The 18,025-nt window shown below is 39.8% G+C and overlaps 1 protein-coding gene across 5 annotated transcripts in view; it reads right to left on the reverse strand.

The window, feature by feature from the left end:
* usp32 (ubiquitin specific peptidase 32) overlaps positions 1–18,025 on the reverse strand; it is a 45,191-nt gene that overhangs the window by 13,755 nt on the left and 13,411 nt on the right. For 2 of the 5 annotated variants that reach the window (XM_061072877.1, XM_061072875.1), the window contains exons 3-16: positions 16,096–16,201; positions 13,614–13,732; positions 12,120–12,279; positions 7,130–7,261; positions 6,827–6,934; positions 6,451–6,566; positions 6,297–6,359; positions 6,020–6,103; positions 5,825–5,886; positions 5,588–5,690; positions 4,039–4,225; positions 3,026–3,207; positions 2,299–2,439; positions 1,084–1,249 (exon numbers count right to left, since the gene is read on the reverse strand). In XM_061072877.1, coding sequence (XP_060928860.1) covers positions 1,084–1,249; positions 2,299–2,439; positions 3,026–3,207; positions 4,039–4,225; positions 5,588–5,690; positions 5,825–5,886; positions 6,020–6,103; positions 6,297–6,359; positions 6,451–6,566; positions 6,827–6,934; positions 7,130–7,261; positions 12,120–12,279; positions 13,614–13,732; positions 16,096–16,201 — 1,729 coding nt within the window. Of the gene's footprint in view, positions 1–1,083; positions 1,250–2,298; positions 2,440–3,025; positions 3,208–4,038; positions 4,256–5,587; positions 5,691–5,824; positions 5,887–6,019; positions 6,104–6,296; positions 6,360–6,450; positions 6,567–6,826; positions 6,935–7,129; positions 7,262–12,119; positions 12,280–13,613; positions 13,733–16,095; positions 16,202–18,025 lie in introns of all 5 variants that reach the window. The other 3 variants (XM_061072876.1, XM_061072874.1, XM_061072878.1) reach the window with 3 other exon arrangements.

An 18,025-nucleotide genomic window follows, 5' to 3' on the forward strand; every position in this document is an offset into this window, starting at 1 on the left:
ATTATGCCCTCTATTCAATTATGGTTTGCCTTTTTTGATGCACTAATTTCATGGATTCATTCATATATCTAGATGAGTGGGTACTATTTGTTACAGCTTGATTGAATTGAAAGGTACTGTAGGTTACTGTATGTTTTTATCTGTGCTTGTTTGTCCGTTTGCTTCCTTGTTTGTTAGCAGGATTATGCAAAAAACACTCGTGAAATATTGAATATTGGTGTGGATTCAGATCAGGGGGCAGATTTTCAATTTCTTAAACGTTGTTAGATGGGTGTTTTTCAGAATTTTTGTTGATTTTTCAGAAAATAATTCATGGGCCTTGATAAAAATCCTGATTGAGTGAATTTAAATGTGATTTCATAGAGACTGTTGGACCTTGGCTGAGTTTTGCCTCTATGGCCACAATTAACAATGTGTGTGATTAAAACTACTTTTGGTGGAGTTTCTATAATCCGATTCATCATAGATTTTGGTGGACTTCTGTAGCTCCACCTCTAAGGGACTAGGAAGGACGAGGGCAGGTTGATGATGATCGACAAAAAAGATTTTCATCTGAGGTTACGAACATTCCTCCTACAATGTCAGTCTCTCCACCTCTAGCAATGCCAATTTGTATTCAAAATAAGGGACAGTTAGTGGTTGAAATAACATGGGATGAAGGATTTGCTTTTCTCAATTATGGTAAGGTAATGATTTTAATGTACACATCCTAACGGATGAGAACAGATATTTAAGGAATTTTGATCCAGGATGTTCTGTTCTAATATGTTTTCCATTTGGTTTGAACATTTTCATTATTTAAGTATAACACTTAAAATACCACTATCATTGTAGAGCACTACAACAAGGAATTGTCAAAACTAATACGTGAATGGCAAGGTCTGTGAAGGCTGGAAAGTTTGAATTATTCATCTTTTATAGTGATAAGCAGTAATTCCCCTTCATGGGCTGTTCATTCTCAAGCCCACTCCAGAGCGCTGCCTGAGCTGGATCAGTCCACTGAAGGAGGATTAAACGGGGGATGCAGGGTTGCTCAGTGAAGCATTGACGGCTTGCTCTGGTCTTGCTGCAGGCTTACGTTACCTCTTGGGGGGTTTATATGTGGAGGGAACATTCGCAGGCTGGTCATACCCATATTGACCCAGATGTTGGACTGTGGAGAGCGCGTTGCTGGTTGCTGGCGGAGGAAGAGGACGTAGCGGGGAAAGAGCTCCAGCTCTGGGTGGCCCGTCTTGCTCTCCAGGATAACCTGCAGGGGTGAGAGACAAAGTTTCACCTTCTGCACGACAACTTTTCTTCCCTACTTTACATGAAACCACTGAGTGCACGGATCAGACCGGAAACATGGGATCAGGTTTTTGTGTAAAGTCCCTTTCACTCCTGTACTTATTTCCCTTGGATGAAACAAATAAAAGAAAATATAATGTTGCCTTTTAGTTATGGTATATAATTGGATCTCAGAGACTTTGTTCAAATAAACCAAAAGCTGACATGGACTAAGGTAACTCAATAGTCAGCAGTGCATGGTTTTGGTGACTGTCATCTTGCATCATCAGCAGCTGTGTGGTCACTATGTTTCACTCTCTTTTGCAATAGGAAACATGTAAGAGTTGGACACATTCACAACATGCCTCTGCTCCACTGATCCATGTGCTATCATCGTTAAATCATGGTCCATGTTTACAAGTTTGCTTCCTTCACATTTCCCACAATCCATATGCTGATCGTGCACCAGAGCTTAGCTGGAGCTGGCCGGAGAAACCCTTCTTTGAGCAGTTGTTTATACTGCACCAGTGTACAAATAACGTATTTCACACCAGCCCGAGTTAATCAAATACACTGACACACACATCAGACCGGTTTTCATTGTTCATGTCATTCCCTGACTGAATTAACAGTTCAGGTGTAAAAGCACCCTGAGGTGCTGTGAAGGAAATTGAGTCATGAGCATTTTTGTGACAACTAGCCAATAGTGACATGAGGATACTTAGTAGCCAAAAGACTTGGTTAGGTGGCATTTCTCTCTCCGTAGAAATATATAAATTGCTCAACCATGCACGGCTGGTCCAAAAACTATTAAAGAATTCATAGTGGAGACATTATTTTTTACTTTTCTTCTCTCTTACAGTTTAACTCTCACACTGATATAAGACAGATATCAGCTGTTCAATTGAGTTTTTTACATTTGTGTTTACACGACAGCCATTCTTCTGATGTCACACTCAGTGTATTCCCTCTGTATTGAATATTTGACAGTACTGGATGACACAGATAAGTTCTTTGGTTGTCTTCACTCACCGGACGCGGCAGACTGAGGTTGGCACCGTACCAGTGGTAGAGCGCCCGCCACACCGGCTCTGGCACTGTCTCAAAGTCTCCATCAGGCATCAGCTGCCGGGAGCGCTTCAGCCTGCCACCCTCCATGGTTAACGTGGGGGCCTGTTGGGGCACAGCAGAAAGAAAGACACTTGTTGGTTTGTTAAACATGTGCTGAAGGCGAATGCTGATTAGTACAACAAGCTGTGAGATCTGCTTCTGTTGTCAAAGGATCAGGATCACAACTGTTTGTTAAATGCATGGCTTCGTGCAACAGCTGCAGGACAGATGAGCCTGGTTCAGTACACAAACCCAGAGGGAACGCACAACACTCCGAGTCTTCTCTGAAACTGAGTAGCTTCACTGTTCTCATATTTCAAATGTGCCAGAGATAATGAATGTGATGTATGATCTGTGCAACATGATTACCTCCTGACTGCTGATCATCGATTTTCTGATGTAGTACGAGTTCGTCAGGATTAAAAACTCAAACTATCTTTGGAGCAGTAAATAATTACACAAACCACTGTAACATCATAACATATTATTTTTTACATATTGAAAAGCTCTAGATGGATGCTTCTGCTTTTTAATGGCAGCCAGTCTTCTCACAATATGTAATATAAGTCTCCTTCAAATTGACAGTTCATTTGTGGGACAGTTAATGCAATTACTGTTTAACAACAACATACACACACACACTCCTTGCCTTCATGGGGTCGGTGGTGACCAGAGACTGGTTGTCGATAGCTCCAGGTCTTTGTGCTGCCGCCTGGGAGGGGAGGTGTCCATTGGCCCCAGAAAAACACTGATTGTTGTTGTCTGATACGTTGTGCTGACGGGCAAAACAGCTCTCTGTAGCAGACGGAGCTACGTGAGGGCTCAGGGCTGCTGGTAGACAGGAGTAAAAGCACCCAGATCACACACATAGAGGGGAAAAATCATATTAAAACACAACTAAAAATAATCATTCATTACTACTCTTCTTCTTTGCTGTTTATTTCCTCTGCAGATACTTCAAATGAACAGCCTTCATTAGAGCTGAAATGATTTTAATTGCTGCGGGAACTGTTTAATTTAACTTGCGATGACTTGATATTGCACGACAGAGCAGCAAAGTTGATGAAATTGGAAACAAAAAGCATTGTGGGATAGGTAGAATTTTAGCACACTTAGCCTGCAAATAATGTATGTTACGTTTCAGACAATGGCTGACGATCTAAGCGAGGGGAGCGATACTGAAGCAGACTACAGCAGAGTGTCATTGACAAAAACAGCGATGAAATAACAATAGAGAATATTCAGACCCAGATGATATTCCTATTGACCTGCTGACCTCAATCAGTAAGAGACGTGTTTGAGGCAGAGGAAGAAGTGGAGATCTCCGCGAATATATTCATGTACTTTTTAAATGCTCATGAATGCTCACTTATTTTACTACTTTACTTTTTGTAAAAGTTGGCAATTCTATCTTCTCTTCAGGACCCCCCAGGTTTAAGGTAGTTATTTTTAAACACTGCTGAGGTTTTAGAGGGTGTTTTTATTCAGTGCCTTGGGTCTTAATGTATTGACTGGTAACAGCTGCATCTGACTGGGTCATATTTTTTAAATTAACAAGATGTGGACAATTACATTGTTAAGTCTCGGAAACAATTTAGTATGGGATCTGTTGAACCTACATGTAAGATCTGTCATGTGTAATTGTTATGTGAAGTGACTGACCAGTCTCTGTGGCCTCTGAGGCACTGGACACAGCATCAGGTGACCTCTCCTCAGTGGGGCTGACAGCGCTGAAGTTCCCCAGTCCTCCCAGTCTATCCGGAGGGGCGGGCTCTATGGTGGCTGTGGCCATCGGACTTCGGAGTGAGTTCAGGATGGATGGCTGCTCCACCACGATGCCCTTATGCTCCTGGACAGGAAGACAACAGCAGGGACTGCCCTGTCATTGTTTAAAGTGATATGTGATATTAATGTGGTGTTTGCACTCATGACAGTCACTGCCTCTGTCCCGGTGTGAGGTTATTGTAAAAGAAGCATTTATAAACCTCGTCTCATGAACTGGTATGTAAGTAACATCTAAGACCGCATCAGTGGCACTTTTAAAAGCTACAGGAGTTACAGAAATCTATGAAAGAACAAGGCTCTTAAAATGGGACACACTACTTTAACAATGCATATTAACATTTGATTGCTCCCAAAATGAATCTGCGGCAGGACAAAGCGGCCTACACACAGACATATAGTCATAAAGAACTATATTCAGAGACAAGAAGAACAAAAAGCGCTCTACTCAGCATCATGGAATTAGTCTAGGATCAAATGAGGAGACAGACGACAATGAGACACACAAGAACTGTGGCCAATTCTCCAAGATAAAAAAAAAAAAAAACACAAGAAACCAGCGGAGTACCTTGACAAAGAGCCTCAGAGGGAAGAGAGGAGAGATGGTGCTAGGTTAATAGGGCAAAGCATGGCCACAGCAAGTACTGATTTTGAAGGAACACAGGTCAGTCAGAGGAACATTTTTCAAGTTACATTTTGGGAACCAGATAAAGAATCCACTCTGTCTGCAACACAACTCAAGATCAATCCAGATCTGAATGATCCTATTAGAAAACGACGTGCATCACATTTGTTGCCACAGGAGACCCTGAGGTCAAATGATCTTCAAGATGTAGTCGGACCTTCAAGGATTACCTTCCCTACCTCTACTCAATACAAACAACATGTATTTCATTATCTACGAGGAAACTTTTCATTATCTATGGTACACTTTCCTCCTGTACCAGAGAAAGAACAACGGGAACCAAAAATGAAACAAAAAACCTTTTGACTCATACAACTCATAAATCTGCATAGTAGTTTGACTGAAATTTAAATAGTCAACTGCTTCAAAAAAGTGCCACTGCTGACTGGAAATGATGTAGATGTGAGGGATGTTGGAGCTGCAGCGGAAACAAAACTGCAATTCATTCTGAATAGAAGGAATAAACATATACTTCCTCTCACCAAAATGTGGAACTTAATCATAACAATTTCCTGTATCCCAAACCAGCTATTTACACTTAAGAGATTATTTTCAAAATGTTAACGAGTTAATAACAAGTTGTAAACATTAAAGCACCACATTTTCTGAATCCTTGTTATCAGCTACCCGGCACAGAACAGCAGACTGTATGACACAGAACACTGGCTGAGACATTAGACAAGGACAACATCTGTTAAATGGATATGCAGTGTTAGTATCAGTACATATAAAAACTTGACTTACGTATTTGACATAGTCCTTCCATTGCTGCCACCACACCATGGAGATGAGGAACCAGTTCTGGCCTTGCTGCAGCCCATGTCTGCTCTCCCTCTCTAACCAACCTCTACATGCAGTAACATACAAACACACAATCACACACACATACACAACAACGGAAATCCAAACACCGAAGGTCAAACAATTTATTCCTTAAAGTTGTGTACCTGTAATTTGTCAATAATTAGGACATGGACGTACCTGATAATTTGTCCCTCCTCTTCAGGAGTGGCAGGTCTGAGCCCAAGGACTATGTGGCAAACCTAACATAACAAGTAGAAAACACACACATAGTATAGAAATGATTATGATCACTATTACTATACATTATTACTATCGTTATCATCATCAATCATCATAGTCAGTCAAATTTTTCTAATGTGTGGCTTTACTGACCTGGAAAAGAAGGTTTAAAAACTCATTGGCCAATGCGCTCTTTACGCTCCATATCTGGTAGTCCTCCAGAGTCAGGTGACCCAGCTGGTAAGGGGTGAAACAACATGAAGGTTAGTAGCTTCCAGACACCAGTTTAGAGGTTGACAAGAACGATTGTGGATGTGTGGTTGTTGAAAGTGTACTGGGCAGCTGCCAGTGTGATGTTGACGATGCAGAAAATATCAATGTCTTGTCACCTGCATCAAAGATGATTCTGTCAAAAAGAGTTTTGTCTCACCTTGGTTGTGTCATGCATCTTCAGGATACCCTCAACGATGTCTGACACGCTACTGTGCAGCTCCTGCAAGGGTAACACAATGTATCAGCACGAAGTAGCACCAAACACCAGATCACATCCCGACTGACGAATGAACAGATGGATGTGAACTTACAGGGAGTGTGTCTGTGCGATTGTCCTTCCACACCTCCAGCAAGGCCACCACCATTTCATGGAGTTCATCTCGAGACAGAACCCCATCACGATCCACATCGAACACTTTGAAGCAAACTGCCAATGAAAGAAAGTGATGTCAAAGCAAAATACAAATGTGGATATGAAGCACAGCACTGCTACAAAGCTTTATTTTAAGCCTTGACCATGCACTATAGTCTATTAGCAGGGAAATCCAATATGCTTCCATTGATGAGAGATAACAGCTACAAAGAAGAAACAGACGACACACGTAACGATAAAAATGCTTGGTGTCATTATGTGAAGCCTCTGGGATGAATTTATCTGTAATGGTTTGAAACCAAAGCACGGCTTACATTTCTGCCTCTCAGCGACGGGCCCCCTGCAGCATGCTGAGAGTCCACAAGAGATCTCTTTAAAGTCGATGTGATTGTCCCGATTCTCATCAAAGGCGTGAAACAGGCCTGGAAAATAAGATCCAAAAGACATATTATATTTATACAGGGTATTCTGAGGATTGTATTTACTGGTGAGGGCATGGATTGAAAGAATAAAGACCGGAATAAGACAATGTAGCTCTAAATTGTATCTGTGTGTAATCCAAAGACATGTGCGACAAGGAACATGTGAGGAATACATTTGAATAAATTTAGTCTAACCTTCACTCAGTGAGGCATGGATAGGTGGAGAGACCAGTGGGACAAAGGTTTCCAGGTCAAAGCGGCCAGTTCTTGACTGTGCTTTCAGCAGCCAGTAGCGCTTCTCCAAGTCTATAATGTCCGACTCCTCCACTGCAAGAGAGAAGGAGAGGAGAAGCATTAGAAACAGAGAAATACAATTGCAGCAGCATCCTTCAGAAAGATTACTTCTCCCTGTTTCACTGTGTTGTCAGGAATCAAAGGAGAGAAGGTGAGTGGAAAGTTTGTCTTCTTTGTCTAGGATTATGCAGTAATTCACGAGGCCTCCTGAATGATATTAATACCAGGTAAGAATGCACTTGATAGACTGTGTAAACTGTACACAAGACACAAGCTATATTCTAAAATCCCACATCATTTTGTTGGTTTAAGTTTTTAAAGCATTCGTAAAAACAGATATATTTTAGTAACTATAACTTCTAGATGTACGTCATGTCTAAAAGGACACTGGTCATCATAACAGCACAGCTACATAAAGAAAACCCCAACACCCCAGCCAAATGGTTACTAATAAATAAAATAAAGAATAACAAGATGTAGTGCATGTATACACGAGTTGGTCAACACTAGAAATATATAATGCATCAAATGGAGAAAAGTGTTATTAAGTATTAAGGTACAGTGCCATGAAAAATGAATAAGGTACTAAGTGCAGAGAAGTGAGAAAACCTGAGCGACAGGGTTTGTGTTCATCAAAGACTGGTGCTGATGACTGGTGGGGATAGGGAGAACAACCAAGCTGGTCTCTGTTTTACTCTCAACCATCATAGTCCAGTCAATCACTTCAGTTGTATCCACAAGTTTTTCTAGATATATTTTGCCATCGTCCACTGTCACACCTTCTCCAACAGGACAAACATGTTTGGCTTTGATATGGGTTATTCTTGTCTTGTTATAAGTCTCCTATGATGAGGTGTGTACTAAAAAGGATTAGTGTATTAATCAATGCACATGTACCATCAGTAGGTTGACAGATGATGAATAAACAACTACTGTCAAGTGTCAACTGATCATTTAAATAAACAGCTACTACAGTGTCAAGATAGCTTTTTGTCTTTTTCAAGGTTAACTGAATATCTTCAGAGACTGAACTTTGATGATGAGTGTCTGTCACTAACTCCTTAAGAATAAGAATAACCACTGATGAGGTTAAAAAAAAAAATCTTTCGTTGCAGCCTTATTGGAAACGCCCTGGTTAGGTGATGAAGTCAACAGATGATGTAACCTATTTATACTGTGGCAGCGCTCATGATACCACGGAAAACCCAAGGTGTGGCTAGGTAGCAGCCACTGTGCGGAATATTTGACTCAGCTTGTATTGAAGTGATACAGATCAGACCAATATAGCATATGAAGCCTTGCCAGGTTCAATGAAGCAGCCTACCCCCTTCCAACATGCTAATCCACAGCTTAGGGTAATAGGATTCTGGAGCTAACCAGTTAGCCTTTGGCATGGAGCCAAAACATATGACAGGTGACAAAACACAGACACACAAATGAAATGGCAGGTGATTCCTGGCAGGTATTGACTGTGAGCTGATAAAGCAAGCTTCCTGAAAGCTTGATATTGCTTACAGCAGGTTTTGGTGACAGTTTCTCGGATGGGATGTTGATGCTGGTTAAGGCCAACTGCAGGTGAACCAGAACCCTGAAGAATGGACGGTCTGAGAGGGATGTCCCCCTCTTGTTTAGGTTGTGATTTGCTGGAGTCCGGAGGTGAATATCAGCACAGTTGACCTTTGCCTGACTGAGAAGCACTGAATCACCTTTAACTGCCTTGGTTGAACTCTGCTTCCTGGCTCAGATGTTTCAACTTAAACGGACTAGGAGGGAGCATTCACCAATTTTATCAGGTACAATCTAAGGGGGAGGGAAAGGTATGACACTGATAAATTATTGTAGATTATGGACTCAAACAGGGAGCAAGCACTAGAGACTACCTTCAGTTCTCAAAGTTCAGTTGAACATTACTAACTCAGCAAAAAAAGGCAGGCAAGAACCCTCAAAACAAGCAAACAATCTCCCACACATTAGTGCTAGAGAACAAAGCACTAATGACCGCTGTGCATCCATCTGACTGCTACTCTGCAAAACTCAGTAACCTGACTGTGGATCTCCATCTGTACATCCATCCATCCATGTCAGGGTTGTTTCTGCCCCTCTGCACTCATCATTGCAGTGGTCAGAGCTACATCACTGTCACTCTTTGTTGGTCTCCAAACCTGTAGAATTATGGCTGCATTTAAAGTTGGAGTTTAGCTATCCACTTTGCCAAATGCTTTAGGATCTTAAATGCATTGGCGGTATATGAGTGACTTGAACTTCTGTCACCCTTAAGATACTGAAGACATTTGAATATGTTTGACTACTCAGCCATAGGTCTATAAGCAAACTATGGTTTCCCTGAAAAGAGCAATATGCCTCACAAGTAGGGAGTAAAGGGTAGATTTTTTTAGTATCAGTGCTGGCACCGAATGAAAGGCTGAATTCAAGGACCTAATAAATAGATGCATTGTAAAACCGCCAAAAAGATAAGCAATCCACTTTCAATACTAGGTCCTACAAACATTCAATTTGTTATTCAAAAAGTTATGCTCTCCAGTCCTACTCATAAGTCTAACAAAAACAAAAAAAATGATTTATTGTAAATTCTTAAACCAATGCTAACACTATTAGATAAAATGGTTTTTTTTTAAAATACGTCAATCAAAAAGGTTGAAAGGAGATGAAAGGAACTTGAGCCTGAACTCAAACAAACTATTCCAACGATGGCTTTTTCCACAAGTGACCCCAAATGTCAGTCATAAGGTAACTGACATTCAAAGAACAGAGGTGGCCACAAATTATTCCGTCAATTTACTGTTGACTTCATACCCACCTAGAGGTGCGACTCTCTCCGAGTGGCAGCAGAGATACCATACCATTATCCAGGGAACATCCTTAGAGAGGGGTCGCCACAGCCAGCATGTATCATAGTAAAGTCCCTGTAGTAGCCGTGATCACAAACTGTTATCCTGTGCAGAAAGCTGATATTCCCACGGATTTCTACACTGATAATATTGTGACAGAGTCAGAAGCTAGCAAGTTAGCACATGGAGGATTCACTGTGATAAGCTCTGCCATGAGTCAACCTTGGTGTTCCTCTTCTGGCAAGAGTCATGGACCAAGAGTGTTTCAGTCACTCTCTCCAACACACACACACAAACATACAGAGACACAAAGTTAAGAGGATAAGCTGGGAGCAGATTAACAGGCAGCGTCCAGTTTCTCTGGACAAGACAGCTTCTTTCCAGCCCTCTGTCCTTAATTGGCAAAATAAAGCCTTGCTAAATTTACTTGGCCTGCAACTTAAGATGAACTCTATCTATGTATTTTATTATTATAATTTCCCACATACTGAAATTTAATTATGTATGGTACTTAAAATGCAGGGAATTATGATAATAAATTGAAGAAAACAACTTCTTTTTGACTTACAAATCTACATGTCTTACATATATACAATAGTAAGATCAAGCAAAAACTGAACTCAAACACTGCAAAGTAAAGATCATGTGCCTTCTAGAAACATGCAACTGCTGGGGCTGGTTAATGTCTGAAAACCATAACAATATCTGAGTTTCAGATGAATGCCTGATCTCAGGATATCTGCCAATACCAAATACCGATCTGATAACAATACTCCCTTCTCCCTAAATGTAGAATCTTTAGACCTCACTTTGTGTCGCTGACAGGAATCCTTCATGTACAATGCAATATTGATGTGGCACTGAACACTCACTCCGCGCCGTGTCGTAAATGAATGGACAACACTGAACTTTATTATAAAACTGCCCAAAAAGCTATTTGAATTGGAATAATTAAGTTATTCCAACCAGGTGTATTAGTTTGGTTCATCCCTAAGAGAGAGAGTTAGAGAGGGTTAGAACATGCACAGTCCACCTGGGGAATATATGTGTTTATATGGTAAAGACTTTAACTGCTAGGCTAATATCAGTATCATAACAACCTTTTTTTTTTTCTTTTTCCTTGTACCACATACACACGCACAGAGATAACTTATCAGCACTAGTGTACTGTGCAACACTAATGTGTTCCATACAAGGTTAAAATGATTTCAGAACAGCTTTAATCAGGTTGTGCAGCTGCAGCTTGGGTCCGTAGGAGCCATTTCTACGTCAGTATTGCCAGTAGTTTCCCCACTAGAATAATTGAATGGTCATTTTCCGCCCTGTTTAGAACTTGGAGACAGCAGACAACAGAAATGAGTGTTGGTTTGATAGAGAGCCCTGAAAGCTATAGCTGCTAGCATTATAGTGAGGAGTTTAAAAAATGAAGGCAAAATGCTTTTGTGAAATTTACTCACTCTCTGATTCACTTGATGTAATCAGATAAAACTTTAATTTGATTTGAAATGAACACTGATTAATAAATAGGTCAATTAAATTAGAATCAATGAATAGCATCGACCACTTGGTCACCTGTCAATTTATCGTAACAACCAAGGAAGAATGAAATTACCACGGATAATCAGGTATCTATTAATGTGTCTTAAGATGTATGACATGCAACCAACTCAGACATCTGCATTCTCACAAACAGCCCTTCCAAAAGATTCAGTGCATGTCTGAAAGCATCTTATGAAAGTTAATGACTCATATACTGATGTACTTTGGTTTGTTACTGTATGGTTGATGCAATTATCTGATTTGCATAGACTAATCACAGAGCAGTTAATATTTTAAGTTGTTTTAATGCATTATGTATCTCCATCAGTGTTTGCCATCAAATAACCCCCACATTTTCTAATTTTTCCTGCTACAGTTTCATAGTGAACCAAAATCTTTTCAGCCCCGCTTTGGTAGTTGTTTTTATGGGTGTCAATGAAAGTCAACATCTCCTGCACAAATAGTTCATATCAAGGCCAGGAGTTGTGTGGTTATGCACTCACGGTGTGTGACGCCAGCCAGGGTCTGGTAGAAGGTGGGTGTGTCGCTGTCATCAGTGAGTGTGACACACACTCCTCCAGAGAGAAGCCATCGGGACAAAGTGAAGGCCTCCTTGTTCTGCAGCAACCAGCTCCTGAAGCGCTCGTAGTTGACCTTGTCACCCTGACCCAACACATGATCACACTATTAGGTTGGTCTATATCTGACATCATCCCCATTCTTTTCTGCCTGTGATCTGTTCTGTGTTCCTGTCACGCTGCTCATTCATTATCAGGTTTATATGCAACAGTTTCTCTTGTTTCTTTGAAACAGTATAATATTAATTTCTTAATCTTTTTATATTGCATAACACACATCATTTGAAGGGGTGACACTGGGCTCTGGGACATTCGAAAGGCCATTTGACAGAAGCATGTTACAAAAGATCATGGAACAAGCACCAAAAAAAACAAAAACATGTCAAATAAATCTTAATGCACAGCAGTTAAATAGAATTTGTGGAAGTCATATTTTCTTTCACCTCAGTTTTCATCTAATTTCAAAGTAGACCGTTTTTTAGAAGGAGAGCAAAGTGTTATATCAGACACATCAGAATTTAAATGCACCACTGACAGAATACTGAGAACGGACAAATCTGCAGGAGGCTTGAATATGAAACATACATTAATATGATGGATGTAAATCCTCAATCCCCACTGTAATTATCATCTGTTACACACTGTGTTGAAAATCATTGGTCCAGAGACAGCCCTGTAATTACTCACTGACGGACCACCTACTGCTTCCAGTAATATTTAATGTGGTTGGAGGCAGAAGGTACTGGAGCAGTGAAGCTTATCAGGGTTTAATTTCTAAAACTGTAAGAGAAGGGTATATATATAGGACACCTTTTAAGACCTCTACAAAGACAATTTAAAGTTAAAGATAAATATGTTCGATCACAATAATAATATTGGATATTTTATCGTGTGAAAAACCATACAAATCGTGAAATAGACAGGGGATATGTTATGTAATCTCTGTGTGCCTTGGTACAACGATAATAGTAATAATAATTAGTACAGCCTTGCTGTTCCTAAAGTTCCTATAAGTCTCCTGTAAAAATGTTATTATTAAGCTGTATGTATGCATTTAAACAATTTAAATAGTTTGAGCATTCTAAATAAAATCACATTAACAAAAATTGTAAAATTTCAGAGGCTGACTCAGGTAAAAACCACAGTTGGCAAGATGGAAATAGAAAAACAGGGACTAGATTAAGTGAACAAATCCTTTAAGAGATAAAAACTACACTGAATTACACACTCCAAGTACACTGACAAACCAATACAGTGCATCTAATGTGATACATTAATGATAAAATCGGTGTGAGACTAATCTGGGCTGGATTTTCCCTTCACTCATTGATACAACCTGAAAAGAGACTGTGATGATATACTAGTTATAAGTCTAGATAGATATTGACTGGAAAATGTGTTCTGGTGCGTGTTGCTGACCTCGCTGAAACATTTCTTGAGGGAGGTGGGAATTTCTCCATCCAGGACCTGGAGAACTGCCTCTATATCTTCTCTGGCAGCGTATCCGCCCAGATCACTGGCAAACAGGCTGAAGAGGTCTGTAAACACACAGACACACACACAGTGTCAGACATGAGCTTTATCACAGGAAGTCAGCCCACTTGCACATAGCAGTATTGATGACAATAGAAGCTTTGATGTGGATAATGTCCTGATGGATTAGACCGTCTGCAACACATCAGCCACAACCGTCTGAATAAGAATGAGGATGATACAGAGAGAGGGCGAGATGAACAGTCAAAGAACATTTTATCCAATCAATATTGTTCACTATAAAATAACTATTATATTCATGAAGGTTAAAATTCCTTGAAACATGGTGAAGTCCACAACAACTCATTTACACCTGGATGTGTGACTTGTGTTCAGTTCTTTTACAAGGACGACTAGGGATGATTGACAGTTTGAGTATTTTCACTTCGGTTTGACTCATCAGTACAAAAGATGAGCAATGTATACTTCATAAGAATGTAAAAAGTTAACTTCGATTCCCAAGAGGCATTTTGAGTGCTTCTAAGGGTGAGTGAAAGCTAAAGGTTACGCTCTCTCCAAACACAAAACATTCACCAGCTTTAATCCAATTTTGGAACAACTCAACAATAACGTAGAAAAGTTTTCTTCCCAACTGCAACAGCAAAGCATTCTGAATTAGCTGCAGCTCTGATTTATGTCTCTGAACCTATCGAGTCATCTGCCAGGCCAAACTGACACAAAAATATGGAACTTCTCTGAAACAAATCAGATTTGTTTTTAGCTTAAGGGGGAAGTGGGTGTAACGGCAGTGCACATTGAAGAGAAGTATAGTGAGAACACACATGGACTCTGCAGATCTAATTGTGTCAGGAACACAGGAAGAAAACAACAGTCTACTGCATACGAGGCCACGTTTATACTCCCACTGCACAGATCAGTTGAGCAGACACAAAGAAGGGCTCCCACTCAATGTTCACATTAAACGTAATTGTGAAATGTTTCTATGAACAGAAAGGAAGAAAAAAAAGAATTATAGCAGGAAGCTACAATGTCTAACTCAACAGCAAATACTTCCCCTATTTCAGCTACAATTACTCCTGGTTGTGCCATACGTTTGATATATTGGTTTTTAAAATAATTTAATTGGAATTTTGGTGTATTGGTTAGAATGCTCAGGATCCAGTGGTGCTTTTGCCCGCTGAGTTTAATCAGGATTGTTAAAGCGACAACTTGAATTATGGCCAATTTCCCGCTAGGCCCGAACTTTGTGAAGTTTTTGGACAGATGTGTTTTGATCAATCTTTCCCATTAAGTCCCAAAAGAAGATCAACACATTTACTGTTGAGTTTGCAACCAAACTATCTGTCACATCTGACCAACTAAGCAATTGCCATGGTAATGGCTGTTATTGTTTAATGGACATTTGTGTTGAAGACATTGAATTTAAGATAAGTGTAATTTTTCCAGTCATGCAGACTCATATTGTGGGTGGTTTTTACAGTTTTGGCCTGAAATTATAGCGCCACCATCAGGCCGATTCGCACATTGTTTGCAGTTTTTCGGTCTCTAACATGGTAGTTATTGATGAATAAGACAAACTTAAATCCACCAATCAATGACACTTCTAATCTTGGTTAATACTATTCCCCAGATGATGTGCACCAAAAATTTGTGAAATCTTTGCCACCAGATTTTGATGAAAACTTGTTGGGTGTGTGTGGTTCCCCCTGTGGCTTGACCTCTAAAAGCTATGTGAAAAATGCATTAAAAATATAATATTTAGGATGATTTTACAAATCTTAAATGAAGGAGAAGGTTGCAACAAAATCCTGTCGTGGAAAGGTTGGTCTGCAGGTCTCCCACGTCAGGTCTACAAAGCACTCCACACTTTTTACACTTCATCATCCACTAAAAAATGTAACCCTAACTGCATAAAAAGTAATAATGTTATGTTATTGACCTCTTTTCCTCTAACTCAGGGTCTTTTTTTACTCCTGTCTGTGTTTTTTAAAAGATAAATGGGCAATAATGTCACAGATTAATATTTTTGGCTTCACTGGATTAAAGTGCAAGGCTCATCTGAACATAGTATGAGATTTTCCAGGTGGCGCTCAAGATAAAAAAAACAATGTCAAACGAACAGTACTAAAAAGCATAGCCTTAATGCTACTCCTTCATACGACTGTGCTGGTGACATGTTATCAATATCCAGTTTTTTGTAAAAACAAGACCCACGTGCAATGGAAAAAAATGGTAAATGGACTTTATGGCTGAATGTATGTTGGACACTGGATGATTTATATTGTTCATGTCAGATTCTCATTAGAAGATATGTAGACAGAAGATGTTGATCAGAAACATTCACATGGCAACAGATTTGACATATGGGGGTAACAATACGTCAACAGCCTCATCATAAGTCACTTACATTTGGCCTTCTCCTCATCGCGTCCTCTGGTCAGAAGCACCAGGCCCACGATCACATTGTTGAAGTGTAGCCCTTTAGATGAGCCACCAAACGAGGTGTAAATAACCTAGAACACAAAAAAACACATGGCAGTGTGAGAATCAGACAAACTACTTCACACACTGCTGCTGCTGTTTTAATACACAATTAATAGACTATTCTAACTTGTTATAATATAAAAACTTGAAGTATGTGTGATTCTAGCTTGTACAATCTTTATTAAATGAAATTCCCAAGAGTAAAGCAGGTTTTCAAATCTATTTATACTCAGTCAGTAAAACAAAGGAAAGTCCACTTTGAGACGCCCTTTCTCTCTATATACACAGGTTATCTCCACCTCCACCTAGTCAGTGATAAAAACACCTTTGTTTAATCGGATCAGTTGTTCTTCTCATTTGTCAAGTTACTTTATAGTTTGAGTAATCATTGATGAAAGTTTTTTGATTGTATTGTGGAAGATTTATCGTCTAGCCATGCACTGAAGTTGCTTTCAAGACTATTTGATGACCATATTTAATAACTTATTTTAAACTAAGTCAGAGTAGCAGAGCTCTGTCTGCTAACAAGGGCAACCAACCAAGAAACCAGCAGGACCTGCCAGCTTCTGCCTTTGAGCAGGAGTAAAGCAATCAGCCACACTTTCAGTCCTTCTCTGCTGGCTCCTTGGGAACGCTGCATTACTGTGGAGCTCTGTGCAAAGTCAGCACCAACAAACTTCAAGCAACTAAAATGGGCAAATGTAGGCAGATTTTCACCTCTAGTGTATGTGGGACAGTTTTATGATTTATCAATTTTAGGAACTAGAAAAAGGTTATTTCCTCTATAGCATTCGGTCGCCTTTCATTTCACTATCATTACATTTATTCTGACGAATCTGTTTAATTCTAACATCTTCTTAAATATTTCTTAGGTAAGAAAGACACAGGCATAGTTAACCAGGGTTTAATAAAAGGAAAGAAAAAAACATCTTTAGTGTTTTCTTTTATCTGTTGCTTGTTTCAACTGTACTAGAAACCTACCCTAGCCATGACCTCAAAGTACCGTTACACCCCAAATGGCCACTAAGAAGAGCAATTGATTTTTGATTTTATTATGAAACTGCAGGTCAGAGACCTCAGCTGAGTGAGTGGTCCTTCATATGAGGCCCAGGACACATTTGCGTTCATGCAGCTAAAAGAATGAGGCCACATGTGTCCCAGACCACCTCTAAATGTGGTCTAAGGGACTGGATCTCAGGAAGCATTAAAGACAAATTTGCTTGTGTCCACATATATAATAAGCGCTTAACAATCAGTTTTGAAAAGGGGTCTAACTGAAAATATGAGGTGGTACTGAGATCTCGAAAACTTAAATCATTGTAAAAGAAAAACATATTTTGTGACACTTTATAATGTCCAAAAGAAAAGCTGTAAATCAACCTGTGTAGATACACAAATAATGACAATACAGCCATATCTGAGGCCCTCCTGTTTGAAACACTGATTCTACTTTCACCCAATACAAGTTATTGTGAATAGCATCATATGAAAAAAAAGAATGAAAATAATGTATTTGATCACATGATAGATCGAGTTTATGTATAAATTGCTCTGGAAGTTGCTGCTGATTAAAAAGAACATCTGTTTCTTGACAAGTGATCAGTCTTTCTTTTAAATATTGGACTCTGCAGCAGTCACTTTAAATCTGGACCTCTGACTGCTGTCATGGTGACATAGGAGGAGAAGAAGGAGAAAGATGCTGAGAGGAAGACGAGGCAGGATGAGCTGTAATGTTCACTGAGGTAAGCATAGTGTTTAAGGAGATGGGGGAGGACAGGATGACTAACACTGGCCTTGTCGATGAACTCTGAAGGAAATTTATCTCCAGAAGGACTGAGCGCTGTAAGAAGCCC

The sequence above is a fragment of the Limanda limanda genome, chromosome 6 (assembly GCF_963576545.1).
Source record: "Limanda limanda chromosome 6, fLimLim1.1, whole genome shotgun sequence".
NCBI lineage: Eukaryota > Metazoa > Chordata > Actinopteri > Pleuronectiformes > Pleuronectidae > Limanda > Limanda limanda.